This window comes from Oryctolagus cuniculus, chromosome 13 (genome assembly GCF_051225735.1).
Source record: "Oryctolagus cuniculus isolate XC-2025 breed Fujian yellow rabbit chromosome 13, ASM5122573v1, whole genome shotgun sequence".
NCBI lineage: Eukaryota > Metazoa > Chordata > Mammalia > Lagomorpha > Leporidae > Oryctolagus > Oryctolagus cuniculus.
The window spans coordinates 62025373-62040444 of record NC_142879.1 but is presented as its reverse complement, the minus strand read 5'-3'; the positions used below and the strand labels follow the sequence as shown (position 1 = coordinate 62040444).

Here is a 15072-nt window from a genome sequence, read left to right as displayed (position 1 = left end):
AAAAACTCATGGAAAATACATATTAGAAAAATAATTTGCATGTATTTCAAATGTGTTGCACCAAAATAAACCACCTGACCTAGAGGCTAAGACACAGATTAAGATGCCTATGTCTCATATTGGAGTACCTGGATTTGAGTCTCAGCTCCATACCTAATTTTAACATCCTGAATATTCATACTTTGAGAGGCAGCTGTAATAGCTCAGGTAGATGGGTCCTTGCCACCCACCTGGATTGAGTTCCTGGCTCTCGACTACAACCTGGCCCAGCCATGGCTGTTGTAGGCTTGTGAGGAGTAAACCAGCAGATGAGAGCTTTGTCTCTCCCTCTCAAAACAAACCTACAAGCTTATCTTTTAATTTAATCCATCCGTGAACTTTCTGAAACACTCTGTATGTGTATGATTAAAAATTATACTTAGAAGTAAGGATCATTTGCTGATGAGGTCCAGGTCAGTCTTCAGGCTTCAGTGCTGGTACTTTCTTCATGCCTTTGATTTATTTAAAATCTCATTTATTACTTATCAAATTTTATACTTTTATTGCTTACATGAGTACCCATTTGTGCAATTATTTGGTCAAAATTCCAAAATTAATTTATAAAAAGGCCCAGAAAGCCCATATAACCAAATTCTGTTTTTCTTGTGTCATTTCTGGATTAAATATAAATTTTTTTTTACTTTAAGAAACTTTGAATATTTTCTCCCAGATGACTTTCCCCTAAACGAAGAAGACAAATACCTAGAGCCTTCTTAAGCACATTTTTCTTTTTAATATTTTTTTTCATATATCACATAGCATGACACACAGGTGATTTGTATCATATTTTCTGACAATAATTCTGGTTATGGATTAGGATAAGCAATGAGGGGAGGTAAAAAGCTAATCACTGGTAGCATTATTTTAGATTTACTTATACTATTGATTTGTTTTACAGAAAACAAAAACTGCCTACTCATTATGTTGATTTCAATGCATAAAGAAGTTGGCAAACTGGCTGCTTGCTACTTGTTTAATACTATCCAGAATTTTGCATTTTATGTACAACAGCTATTTCAGAGTTCCTCTTTACTTAGGCATTGTTGGGAAGATGTATGAAGTCAGATCTATTTGTGGAACTAAATTTCTTTTCAGATTTCTTCTCCGTGGTACCTGTGAAATAATGGGATGTTAGCTAGTAACTGACATTCTGTGACAAACACAATTTTCTAAAGACAAGTTTCACTACTAATATATAGTGATTTTAATACTGCCAGGAAAAAATACTCAAAAGAATAGTTATTTCCTTAGTAGTTCCTTATGCCTTTAGTGGTAAATGTGTGTTAAAAGTAGGAGTTGAGAATCCCAAAGGCTGTAGTGGAAAAGCAGAAGATTTTGAACCAATTAACTGCACAATTATCCATTATGGGACTCAGGTACACGTTCAGAAAAAAGGTTGCTTTAAAACAAAGTAAGAATTGAGTAATAATTAATTATGTATATTAGTTATGGAATTCATTCACTCACAAAAAATAAAAATAAAATGATGATCACACACATGAGAAATGAAAGCAGGAGTAGCCATCCTAATATAAGACAAAATAGACTTTAATACAAAATTGTTTTAAAAGACAAAGAAGGACGTTATATAATTATTGAGATCAATTCAACAGGAAGATGTGTAAATGTATATACACCCAATGCCAGGGTACCTAACTATGTAAAACAAATGTTAATGGATATAAAGGGAGAAATAGACTCCAATACAATAATAATGGGTGGCTTCAACTCCTCACTTTCATTAGTGCTCAAATCTAGACAAAAAATCAACAAAGAAACAACAGAAATAATCTATGTTATGGACCTAATTGACCTAATTGACATCTACAGAACATTAAATTCTCACATGTGCAGAATACACATTCTTTTCATCAATGCATGGAACTTTCTTTAGATGGACCATTCACTAGCCCATAAAGCAAGTCACAACAAATTAAAAAAAAAATGATATCATACCATGCATCTTTTTGGACCACAATGGAATGAAACTGGATATTAGCAACTTAAGAAACTCTAGAAAACATACAAACACATGGAGATTGAACATCCTACTGAATGAAAAATGGGTCACAGGAGAAGTCAACTGGGAAATCAAAAAATTGTTAGAAATTAATGAAGATGACAAAACAATATATCAAAGCTTTTGAGATACAGCTAAAGCATTGTTAGGAGGAAAGTTTATAGCAATTAGTGCCTAAATCACAAAAGTGAAAGGGCATCAAATAAGTGATCCAACAATATAACTCAAGGAAAAACAAGAACAAACAAACCCAAAATTAGTAGGAGGAAAGAAATAATTAACATTAGGGAAGAAATAAAATTGAAACCAAAAAAGGTTGTGCAACTAATCCAAAAGATTGGTGCAACAAAGACCAGTTTTTTTTTTTTTTGACAGCAGAGTCATACAGTGAGAGAGAGAGAGACAGAGAGAGAGAGGTCTTCCTTTTCTGTTGGTTCAACCCCCGGTGGCCACTGCGGCCAGTGCACTGCGCCAATCCAAAGCCAGGAGCCAGGTGCTTCCTCCTGGTCTCCCATGCAGGTGCAAGGCACAAGGACTTGGGCCATGCTCCACTGCACTCCCAGGCCACAGCAGAGAGCTGGCCTGGAAAAGGGGCAACTGGGACAGAATCCAGCGCCCCGACTGGGACTAGAACCCAGGGTGCCAGTGCCACAGGCGGGGGATTAGCCAAGTGAGCTGCAGTGCCAGGCAAGATCAGGTTTTTTTTTTTGAAAAAATAAACAAAATTGATACCCATTGGCCCAGCTAACCAAAAAAAAAAAAAAGACCCAAAGTAATAATAAATAGAGATGAAAAGGTGATGCTACAATGTAAATCACAGAAATAACAAGAATCATTACAACAAACACCTATATGTCAACAAGTTAGAAAATCTAGAAAAAATGGATAAATTTCTGGACACTTACAATCTAACAAAATTAAGTCATGAAGGTATAGAAAACCAAAATAGACCAATAAGCAAGACATAGATTGAATCAGTAATAAAGACCCTCCCAGGATTGGATGGCTTCACTGCTGAATTCTATCAAACCGTTAGAGAATAATTATAATTCTTCTCAAGCTATTCAAAGCAATTGAAGGGGAAGGACTCCCTCCCAAGCTTCTTCTATGAGGCCAGCATTACCTTAATTCATAAACCAGAAAAAACACAATAAAGAAATAAAACTGTACACCAATATCCCTGATGAACATATATGTAAAAATCCTCAACAAAATACTAGCTAATATAATCTAACAACACATTAGAAAGATCATTCACCTGAACCAAATGGGATTTATCCCTGGGATGCAGGAAAAGTTCAACATATACAAATAAAAATGATACATCACAGTAACACATTGAAGAATAAAAACCATATGATTATCTCAATATAAGCAGAGAAGGCATTTGATAAAATACAACATCCTTTCATGATAAAAAAAAAAAACTCAAGTAAATTGGGTGTGGAAAGAACATTCCTCAACACAATCAAGGTAATGTATGACAGACCAACAGGCAGCATCATACTGAATAGAGAAAAGTTGGAAGTATTTCCACTAAGATCCAGAACCAGACAAGAATGCCTACTTTCACCATTGCTATTCTGGAGGTTTTAGCCAGAGCCATTAGAAAAAAGAGAAGAGAGAGAAAGAAAGAAATCAAAGGGATATAAGTTAGAAAGGAGGAAGTCAAACTATCCCTGTTTTTAGATGACATGATCCTATGTCTTAAGGAACCAAAACACTCCACAAAGAGACTATTTGAACTCATAAGAAAGTTTGGTAAAGTTTCAGGATATAAAACCAACACTCAAAAATCCATAGTCTTTGTAAACACTAACAATCCTGTGGCTGAGACAGAACTTGTAAGATCAGTAATAATAGCTGCATTCACAATAGCTACCAAAATTTTAAATACTTTGGAATAAATTTAACTAAGGATGTGAAAAATTTCTACAATGAAAATTGCAAGGCATTAAAGAGATAGACGACACTAAAAAAATGGGAAAATCTTCCATGTTCAGAATCGGAAGAATTAATATCTTCAAAATGTCCACATTCCCAAAAATAATTTACAGATTCTGTGCAGTCCCAATCATCTGACATTCTTCTCAGATCTAGAAGAAACAATGCCAAAATTCATAATGGAAACACAAGAAACCTCAAATAACTAAAGCAATCTTATGCAACAAAAACAAAGCCAGAGGCATCACAATACCAGATTTCAAGACATACTACAAGACAATTATAATCAAAACAGACCAGTACTGGCACAAAAAAAGACATGTAGACCAATAGAACAGAATAGAAACCCCCAAAATTAATCCACACATCTACAACCAACTTATCTTTGACAAACAAGCTAAAATCAATCCCTGGTCTCTTCAACAAATGGTACTGGGAAAATTGGATCTCCACTTGAAACAACACCCCTAACTTAGACCTTCTATACAAATCAACTCTAAATAGATCATGGATCTAAATCTACCACCAAATACCACCAAATTATTAGGGGATTACATCATGGAAACTCTGCAAGACATTGGCATAGGCAAGGAGTTCTTAGAAAAGATCCCAGGGGCACAGGCAATAAAAGCAAAAGTAGACAGATGATTACATTACGTTAAGCTTCTGCTCTACAAAGGAAATGCTCAACAAAGTGAAGAGGCAACTGGCAGAATGGGAGAAATTATTTGAAAACTATGCAACTGATAAAGTATTAATATCTAGGATCTATAAAGAACTCAAGAAACTTAACAACAACAAAACGATCCAGTTAAGAAATGGGCAAAGGACTTGAACACGCATTTATCAAAGGATAAAATTCAAATGACTAATGCTCACGATCATTAACCATCACTGAAATGTAAATAAAAACTGCAATGAGGTCTTACATCACCCTAGTTAGAACGGCTATCATCCCAACATCAAAAGCCAATAAATTCTGGTGAGGATGTGTGGAAAAGGTACCCTGATCCCCTAATCCATTGTTGGTAGAAAAGTAAACTAGTATAACCATTATGGAAGACAGTATGGAGATTGCTCATAAATCTGAAAATAAGTCTACCATATGACCTAGCCATCTCTCTTCTGGGGATTTGCCCAAACTAAAAGGAATCAGCCCATGAACTGTGTACCCATGTTTATTGCAGCTCAATTCACAATAGCTAAGATTTGGAATCAATCCATATGTCCATCAACTGATGACGAGATAAAGAAAATGTGGTATATATACACACTGGAGTCCTATTCAACCATAAAAAAAGAATGAAATCTTTTTTTTCAACAAAATGTATGCAGCAGGAAACCATTATACTTCATGAAGTAAGACAGTTTCAAAAGGACAAATATCATATATTTTATCTGTTATGTGACAGTTAATATAGAATACAAAAAATGTATAGGGATGAAATGGACATCTTGTAATTGATCATTGTTTTTAGCCCTTTTTTATATTCCTCTGGAACTGTGGTCTTCCTACTTTTTACTTGTTGACAATTATTGTTAGTGGAGAATTAAACTTGTGAATATACAATGGGTTAAAATTATGTGTTTGCAAAAACTCATGAAAGCATGAGATGTGATATAGCCTGAGGGATTGGGTGAGGGAGAGATAAGAGGGAGGGAACTGCAGTTGTCTTCTTGGAAATCTACCTATGGAATACATGAAATCTGCTCTCTTTATACTAATTTTAAAAATAAATAAAAGAGGCAAGGATAATTACACATCTGTTGCTCCCCCATTCGCGGAGGAGCAACACTAGACCCTGCGCTGTTATTTTGTCTGCTCGGCCCTTCCCGGGTTTGCTGCTGGTCCTTCCCGGGTTGGCTGCCGACCCCTCCACCTCCATGGAGGGGTGGCTCCCCCTGCCACTTTCCCCACTTCCGCGGAGGAGTGGCACACCGCTGGCCGGCTCTCTCGGGGGCTGCTCAGATGTTATCCGGATGTTCCTGGTGCATGTTGCCTCTCTCCTCCTTTATAGTCCTCTTCCACCAATCCCAACTCTGCTGCCCACACACCGAGCACGCTGCTCTCCTCCAATTAGGAGCAGGATCAGCTCCTGCAGCTTATCAGTCAAATTGGTGAGAGGCAGCTGCGTAGAAGTTTACTCCTCCCCAGCGCCATATTGTGGGAGAGCAGATGCATAGAATAAGTCTTAATTCCAGTAACTTAGTCTAGTCTCAGTTGCTCCCCAAACACATCCATTGGCTATGTTGTGCCAAATTACTTAGCTTCTAAAAACAATTCAGTGAATTTTATCATAAAGCTGTAGGAAGACTTCTTTAAGTTTAGGTTCACAGATCCTGTTTAATGTTTCTTTTTCCATGTAGCAAATTCATGATTTCCATCTCAATGGGCTAAAACACATACATCAGAAATAGTTGTAAAAACAGTATGAACTGAAATAATTGTAGCCCCAGAATATTTCTAAGAACAGAGAAAGAATTGAAAGCCAAACAGAAATGAGAAACATTGTGGAATTAGAATTAATCTTGGAATTAGGGCTGACTTACTTTTTCATGTTGAACATGACCTCCTTTCTTTCTTCTGGAAATGCCATCTAAAGATTCACTTCGTGCATCTGAACCAATGAGTGGAAGGAATCTTAGACTAGGGGGACTTGGAACCTAGAAGCCATAAATAGACACGCACAAAGTTATTTATTACTAATGCTATGTGAATGCAGGAGTGCGGGACGGAGAGGGGGAAATACAGCTGCTTCAGAATACACTACTCCTCCCTGTTGCCCACTGTTAATTCTTGATAATTCACCCTTATCATCTATTACCTTAAGTTTGATACAATAATGAACACGATCTGGGTAAAGATAAGTAGCATTTAAGATTAACTTCAAATTTTTGGCCTTTGATTTATTGTTTTTTAGGTTATATACTCAGTTCTTTTGCAGAACCTACCTGTGGTGGAAATTTGAAGAATAAGTAGGGATTTACTTAGATAGAGAAAATGAATAGATGAACTCTAGGCAAAGAGGCAGCCCAGGCACAATCACAGAGGTAAGGGTGAAACCAGGGAAGTTTGGACATGGCAAGTAATTAATCTGGCTATAATATAGGGAGAGCATGGGCCTGATGTTGTGGGAAATGAGGGTACACAGTTCTGTCAGAAACCAGATCATGGAAGGTTTATGTGGCAATCAAGCTTTTGGATTTTATCTTGTAGGTGATGAAGAGCCAGCAGGGTAAAATTCAAAGTAGCTACTGTGTGGAATGGCCAAGACAAGTGATCTAGACCTTTGACACACAGAATCCAAACCTTCTCTTGGATTGGACATAATAGATTTATGGAAGCTGAGGCTGGCTTTGTTATGTGATTTTCTTCATTCATGCTTAGTAACCTGAGGTCAGGAATGAGATGTCAGATTCTGCTGTAGTCTTAGAAAGCTCCAACTCACCCTGTATATAGGCAGAGAACCGAATACAATCCCTGCCTTAATGTTTTCACTCAAGGAACTTTCCAAGGCATATCTTTGAGTCTGTAAAACAAATGAATGAATGCTTAATGAAATCAGGGTACATTCAATTAGTTGAAAAATACTTGGGTTCAAATCCTAACCATCACTAGTTCCAGGATCTTGGGCAAGCCCTTCCTGTTGAATAGTTGTGAGATTCAAATGAGATCAACATAGAGTAAGGTGCTATGCAAATATAAATTTTATTGTCATTATATTATTATTATGAACAATAAGATATCAAAAAGAAGTTAACAGGAAAGAAGTCAATAGATTAATATTACATAATTTAGAATGAAAAAGAATAAGAAAAGTGATTGCAGGTGAAAATCAGGGACTCCTAAGTGAAAGACATTTCTATGCAATTTAGCATTGAACCTTTGTTATTTTAACAAACACTTTAGCTAACAAGAAGGCAAAGCTTGAATAAATATTTGGTACTTGGTGCATTCAATTGATTCAAGCTCTCTATAAACCTTTCTAAAGATTTTCCTAGTTTTTTATTAATGTTTAGCTTACTTAAAAAATGATTTCTTATCTTTAAACGGAGTACTAAAAATGAATTCCAGTCTTTATTTCTAGGTTGCACTATCTCAATCCTATTTTAAAAACTTGAGTATCTATTACATACTATGTATGTGTCTTTGCCAATGATGAGCTTATGATTTTGTAGTAGGGTTGGGAAGTAAGGTAAGTATACAAATAATTATAATGCAATGTAGGACATGACAAGTGAACACATAATGAGCATGGGGAGATTGGGGCTTTTGAGAAAAGTAGAATTAACATTTAGTGATAATTTAAAATGTACCTGTTATATTTGAGGTTTTTTTAAAGATTTATTTATTTATCTGAAAGTCAGAGTTACAAAGAGAGTGAGAGAGGTCTTCCATTTGCTGATTCACTCCCCAAATGGCCACAATGGCGGAGCTGGGCCTATCTGAAGTCAGGAGCCTAGCATGTGGGTGCAGGATTCCAAGCACTTGGGCCATCTTCTACTGCTTTCTCAGGCCATAGCAGTGAGCTGGATCAGAAGTGGAGCAGCCAGGACTTGAACCATCGCCCATATGGGATGGGCTGGCACTACAGGCAGTGTACAGCACTGTCCCCGAGAACTTTCTTATTTATCCTCACAATAACTCTTTGAAGGATTTTCAGATTATCTAAAACTAAACTTAAGTCTTTCAGACTCCACATCCCAGGCTTTCCTTGCTTGTCACCTTGTCTTCAGGGAAGATAAGCTACCGAGTTCCATTTGGACAGAAAGGTAAGGTTCTTGAAAAATTATTTCATTTGAATGTATTAAATAATTATTAAATATGAAATAAATACTATAAAATAATAATGACATAATGAAAAGTCATGGACCCACTGCCCTGTTTTACAAATTGCAACAATACTTCAACTTGAAAGTGTGCAGTTACCTGATCTCACCAGTGTTCATCTGCCCTTGGTTACTAGTGACTATCCTGATTTTGTGCTTTTCAATCTCTTGCTTTGATTTATATATTTTTACTTTATATGACTTTTTTTAAAAAAAATTTTAACATAGTCCTCCACTACCACAAATTATGCAGTCAAGTTTCCCACATTTGAGGAAATCACAGGGTCAGCACATCCAGAGTGCAATGGATAAACCTCGCCCTGGGAAAACCACCTTCGTGATCATGGTATCTCCCCTGCAGGTAAGTATTATATGACTTTTCCAAATCAATGTTTTGTTCTGTTTTGCCTACTATGGGCTTTTACACAAATGAAATTATTTATAGATATACTCAGGCAAAACTTTTCTTATTTAGCTGTATGTTTCAGACATTCGTGCATGTAACTGTTACTCTAGTTCATTTATTTTCACTGTTTTATAGTGTACTAACATAACATAATTCTATAATTTACTGACCCAACACACTTCTGATGCACATTTGACTGCTTTCAGTTTTGCTTTTACAAACAGACTTGCTCTGAGCTTCCTTATACCTATCTCCTAAGAACATGTTCAAGGTAGTTAGGCCAAAATCTAACTTTACTAGATAATGCCACATTGTTTTCCAAAGTGGTTCTGCAATTTGTATTGTGGCCACCAGCACAGTAACCCTTGTTACTCCCTGACTTTTTGACATTTGTCAGTCTGGTAGATCTAAAGTAGTATCCTATGATATTTTTATATACACCACTAATGAGCTTGAACATCTTTTTATGTGTTTGTTGATGATTTTTTTTTCTTTTGTGAGGTATCTAGTCAAGTTTTTAACCATTTTTAAGCGTGATGTCTTTTTTTCTCATTTACTTTCAGGGATTATTTACATCGTATGCATACTAACCTTTTCTTAGATATGTGTGTTACAAAGGTAGGGTGGACAGATGGAGGGAGGTTATGAATGTTGTAAAGACTTTCCAGGTGATACAGACTGTAAGATAGAAGACTGAGGGGAACTCTCAGGGAAACAACAATATAGAAAGTAGGGTAATGGTCTTTTATTAGTGGAGGTTGGTTTTTTTATTATTGCTTCAAATTTTATTTATTCCCATTTTATTTGAAAAGCAGACAGAGAGGGGGAAAGAGAGATCTTATGTCTTTTGGTTCAGTCCCCAAAAGACTGCAGCACTTAATGTTGGCCCAGGCCAGAGCTAAAAGCTAGGAATCCAATCTGAGTCTCCCTGGCAGGAATCTAATTACTTGAGCCAACTTTTGTTGCTTCCCAGGTTGCACAATAACAGGAAGCTAGAATCAGCCCAGAGCCTGAACCCAGGTACTTCCAATATGGAATGGGGACATTCCAAGCAGCATTTTAACCACTGCACCAAATGCCTGCTCTGGATAACTTCAGAAAGTATGTTTGGTTTATTTTGTAGGAGATCTTGAAGAAATCAGTTTTCATTAATACCTGACTTTATCCTAAAGACTCATGCTATATTCATTCTCTAAAAGTATTAAAAGTAGGAATAGAAAGAACATAAGTATGTTTGCTCTCCAAATTGTGCATGAAAAAAATTGTGTCTGTGAATGGTAGATAATGGTCACCAAGATGTCCATGCCCTACTCTCTACTAACTGCCCCCATCTGTGAATATGTTGCTCTACTTGGTTAAAGATTCTTCAAAGGTGGGATCAATGTTAAGAATCTTGAAATGGGGAGATTATCCTAGATTTTCATGTGGACCCAATCTAATCACACAAATCCTTAAAAGCAAAGAATCTTCCCTGCTAAGTCAGAGGGACATGTGACTACATGGTCTGAGAGACATAATATTTCTAGCTTTGGAGATTCAGGAAGGGACCACAAACTAAGAAATAGGGGACTCTGCCCCTCGGCCTCCAGAAAGGAACACAGTTCTAGTGACACCTCAGTTATAGACCATTGAGACCTATGTCGGATTCTTACAGAATTGTAACATAAGTAATTTACATTTCTTCAGCAATAAAATTTATGATAATTTGTAGCAGCAGAACTAGAAAACAAATATATTACATTTACTAGACATTTTAATTCAGGAATGGAAAAACAGAAGCAAATTTCTTTTTAAAGCTACCTTGGGAGAAGAAAGAGACTTGAAAAACTTAAAATCATGTTCCACTTCAAAGGGCTTGGGAGGTGTACATTTGAATAGTAAAGACATTGAGCTCATTTTCCTCCATCTGCATATAAGATACAAGGAAAAAATGTTAAGTACATACCCACCTTCTATTCTTTGTCAGCTAAACAAATGTGTATTCTTTGTCAGCTAAACAAATGTGTCCTCTCCCGGTGGTTCCCCAAATCCCTGGCTCCCATAGCACTCATCCCAATGATACTATGTCTGCACCTAATTCTTACTCCACTTGACTTCCCAGATTTTCTTTTAGGGTAACCACAGTGATTCCTGATTTACCTGGACATTACACATAGTTAAATTCATTGATAGTCACTGGAAGAGAAAATCTGTATAGTAGGAATGGGGAAACCTTTTATATGAATTCAAAGCTTGAGTTTCATGAGTTTCAGAAAAGTTTTCCCTATAGTTAAAACTATATCATTTCTGGGCAGCAAAGGCAAGCCTTGAGCACTCCACTAGTTTTCACTGTCACTTGGAACCCTTCTTGCGTGTTCTCAAAGCACTCCTATTTTGATCTCAATTCAGTGTAGTTTCTAATTCTGAGCTTCAATGCCTATTTATAGTTCTACCATCCTTTCATTTAGATAATGTCATTGTGTCTCCACAACTATGGTTTAATGATTGTCCTAAAGGACTTTATGTTTGACAACTCCTCTGGGTTTTTCCCATTTGGGATTTAACCTCTGTGACTCCCCAAGTTCTGTCACCAGTCAAGGCAGGTCTGATCTCCTGAGCACTGGACATGGAAGACATCCATCATCCAAGCTTGAGCTTTGTTGGTATTGAAAGCTAAGATGAGTACCAATCTTTTCTATTATGACAAAGATCCCACCACAGTCAAAACCAGGACTGAAATGTGCAAAAGCACAAAACAACTTCTAACATTCTATTCTGTATTGAAGAAGCATCCTCTCTCCCCAGGCCTTTAAGTATGCTCGAGTCTCCTCTACAAACAAATTCTCAACTCTAGGGCTATTTGCATTCTTTAAAAATAGTCTATACTATCTTTACCTCATATCTACATTTATTTCTCAGTCTTGTGACATGATATTTACCCATCACGCCACTAGAGCCATTGATGACTTCTCAGCTAATAAAAATGCAAATCTAGTGCTTACTTTTCTCTTGTCCTTTGTGACCTCACTGCTACATTCTATGGATGCTACATTCTATATTCTTTCTTTTTTTTAAAGATCTATTTATTTGAAAGGGCTGAGAGAGAGAGAGAGAGAGGTCTTCAATCCACTTGTTCACTTCCAGAGAGCCACAACAGCCATGGCTGAACCCAGGAGCCAGGAGCTTCTTCTGGGTCTCCCATGTGGGTTGCAGCGGCACAAGCACTTGGACCATCTTCTGCTGCTTTTTCCAGGCTATTAGCATGGAGCTGGATAGGAAGTGGAACAGCTGGGACAAACTGGTGCCCATGCAGGATGCTGTGTCACAGGTGGCGACTTCACCTGCTATGCCAAAAAGCTGGTCCCATTACACATTGTTGATCACTTTACTCACAGCTCCTTCCTCCCTTGACTCCCTGTACATCACTTGATTTGTGGTTTTCCTTTCAATTTCTTAGCTATTCCATTTCAGTGATTTCACTGCTATCTCTTCCTTGGCTTGCTCTTCAGAAGCTATTTCCTAAATTGTTCCTTAATTTTCTGTTTTTCTCAATCTATACCTGAATGACTTATCCACAGTGAAAGCACTGGTGTGTTGGTGACTCCAGACAGATCTGTCTTGGTGCTCATTAAGACACTTTTTTTTTCTATTTATTTATTTATTTATTTGACAGGCAGAGTGGACAGTGAGAGAGAGACAGAGAGAAAGGTCTTCCTTTGCCGTTGGTTCACCCTCCAATGGCCGCCGTGGCCGGCGCACTGCAGCCGGCGCACTGCGCTGATCCGATGGCAGGAGCCAGGTGCTTCTCCTGGTCTCCCATGGGGTGCAGGGCCCAAGTACTTGGGCCATCCTCCACTGCACTCCCTGGTCACAGCAGAGAGCTGGCCTGGAAGAGGGGCAACCGGGACAGAATCCAGTGCCCTGACCGAGATTAGAACCCGGTGTGCCGGCGCCACAAGGCAGAGGATTAGCCTAGTGAGCCGCGGTGCCGGCCAGTAAGACCCTTTGTAACCTGGCCAGTGCCACAGCTCAATAGGCTAATCCTCCGCCTGTGGCGCCGGCACCCTGGGTTCTAGTCCCAGTTGGGGCGCCAGATTCTGTCCCTGTTGCTCCTCTTCCAGTCCAGCTCTCTGCTGTGTGGCCAGGGAGTGCAGTGGAGGATGGCCCAAGTACTTGGGCCCCTGCACCTGCATGGGAGACCAGGAGGAAGCACCGGGCTCCTGGCTTTGGATCAGCATGGTGCGCCGGCCACAGCAGCCATTGAGGGGTGAACTAATGGAAAAGGGAGACCTTTCTGTCTCTCTCTCTCTCTCACTGTCCACTTTGCCTGTCAAAAAAAAAAAAAAAAGACCTTTTGTAACCTAACCAAATACATTTTTCTTTTCCTTTTCATACCTGATGACTACTGAGCTTGTAACTAACTAGAAAGTTTGTTCAAACAGATTGTGAATTTCAGAAACTGGTCTTTAGAAAGTTAGCTGAAGTTGCAAAGTAATCCGGCTGGCCCTCTTCAGCATGACTAGATGTTTGAATTTATTGTAACTAGAGTTTGAGGGGGTATGGGTAAGCATGGGCAGTAGGCTGAGTGAATCTCATGCTGATTAATAAAACACAACAATCTCTTAACTGAATTCTTTGCCTCTATCAGATCTCAGCCAAATAACATTTAGCTATTTAGTTGTGCAGAACATCCTGCTATTCCCACCTCATGATGAAGTCAAACCATCAACAAAGTTTCTTAAGGCACTGTGCTGAGTCTGAGTTACCCCATTATCAGACCCACACTTGGCTTCAGCACCTGACTCAGCAGTGCAACCTCACTTTTGCATCCCTTAAAAGCCCCAGAGCATACTCACCAACCAGGACAGTAGTTATTGAGAGCCCCCTCAAAGTCTGGTATTATCTTCATATGCTGGTCAATTAAGCTTCGTCTTTCTTTTTTCCTTAAACTTTGTCCTCCTTACTCGGACTTGGCCCCATTGACAAGGACTGGATTATCCACCTTCACTTGAGTTGGACTGTAATATCTCAGACTTAACCCTGCCTCAAGTCAAGCTCATTATTTCCTCCAGACCTGCTTTTCCTCTTGTGTATCCTCTTACAGGGAATTCTATAAAGTTTAAAAGTTCTTACTTGGTCCACTATAAAGCCCATTGTGATGTGACCCCTATAGATTTTTCTAGCTTTATTTCCTTTTATATTGTCCCCATATGCCCCAAAAGACTACATCATAATCTCATTATTTAGCGCCTTGGCTCAGGCAGTTGCCTCTTTGATCTTCTTTGGTAAAATCTTATTTAGCCTTTTGTTATTATTTGAAGAATTAAATGTTTCCAAAAGTACTATACCAACTCACAGCTTTTTATTTATACTTCTTTTTTGCTTTTCATTGGATTGAAATGTTACTGAAAAATTCTAGACCTATAACCTTTGAATTTTCTGTGTCCAGAACAATGTCACAATTTAATTCTTTTCTGGTCATCTAAAGAAAAGCTAATGATCTTACCTTGTTCGGTTAAATACCAGAGGATATTCATATCTTTCCTTTTCTTTTAAATTGCTTTCTTCTTTCATTGCTATGGGATATTCGCTAACATCACAAGGCAAAATGAAGTCACTTGTCTGTGATAATTCAAAGTTCCTTCGCTGTCCAAAGTAGCCACAGTAATGACCACTGAGGGCATGCCAAAGCCTGAGAAAAGATAAAGGTGAGAGGAAGGAGAAAGTAAATGGGGACTTCAGTGGCAGTTATTATGTTCATTAGATCATTGCATTGGTTCATCAAGGATTTTAGACCTGCGTGTAAGACTCTTCCTAGTAAATACCGTGGGGCTAATCATAGTGTAGACATTTT

General features: G+C 38.1%; 1 protein-coding gene and 1 non-coding gene across 2 annotated transcripts in view; both read right to left on the bottom strand.

Moving 5' to 3' along the window:
* Positions 1 to 934: 934 nt before the first annotated feature.
* The window catches only part of LOC100345702 (WD repeat-containing protein 64), a 161644-nt gene continuing 147506 nt past the window's right edge, over positions 935 to 15072 (bottom strand). Inside the window, exons 24-28 of the mRNA XM_008268195.5 lie at positions 14725 to 14910; positions 11040 to 11145; positions 7453 to 7533; positions 6554 to 6667; positions 935 to 1152 (exon numbers count right to left, since the gene is read on the bottom strand). Coding sequence (XP_008266417.4) covers positions 1069 to 1152; positions 6554 to 6667; positions 7453 to 7533; positions 11040 to 11145; positions 14725 to 14910 — 571 coding nt within the window. The 3' untranslated portion in view covers positions 935 to 1068. The remainder of the gene's footprint in view (positions 1153 to 6553; positions 6668 to 7452; positions 7534 to 11039; positions 11146 to 14724; positions 14911 to 15072) is intronic.
* LOC127483639 (U1 spliceosomal RNA) lies at positions 9041 to 9202 on the bottom strand. Its single transcript, XR_007910077.3, has one exon. It is a non-coding gene; the product is annotated as a U1 spliceosomal RNA (small nuclear RNA).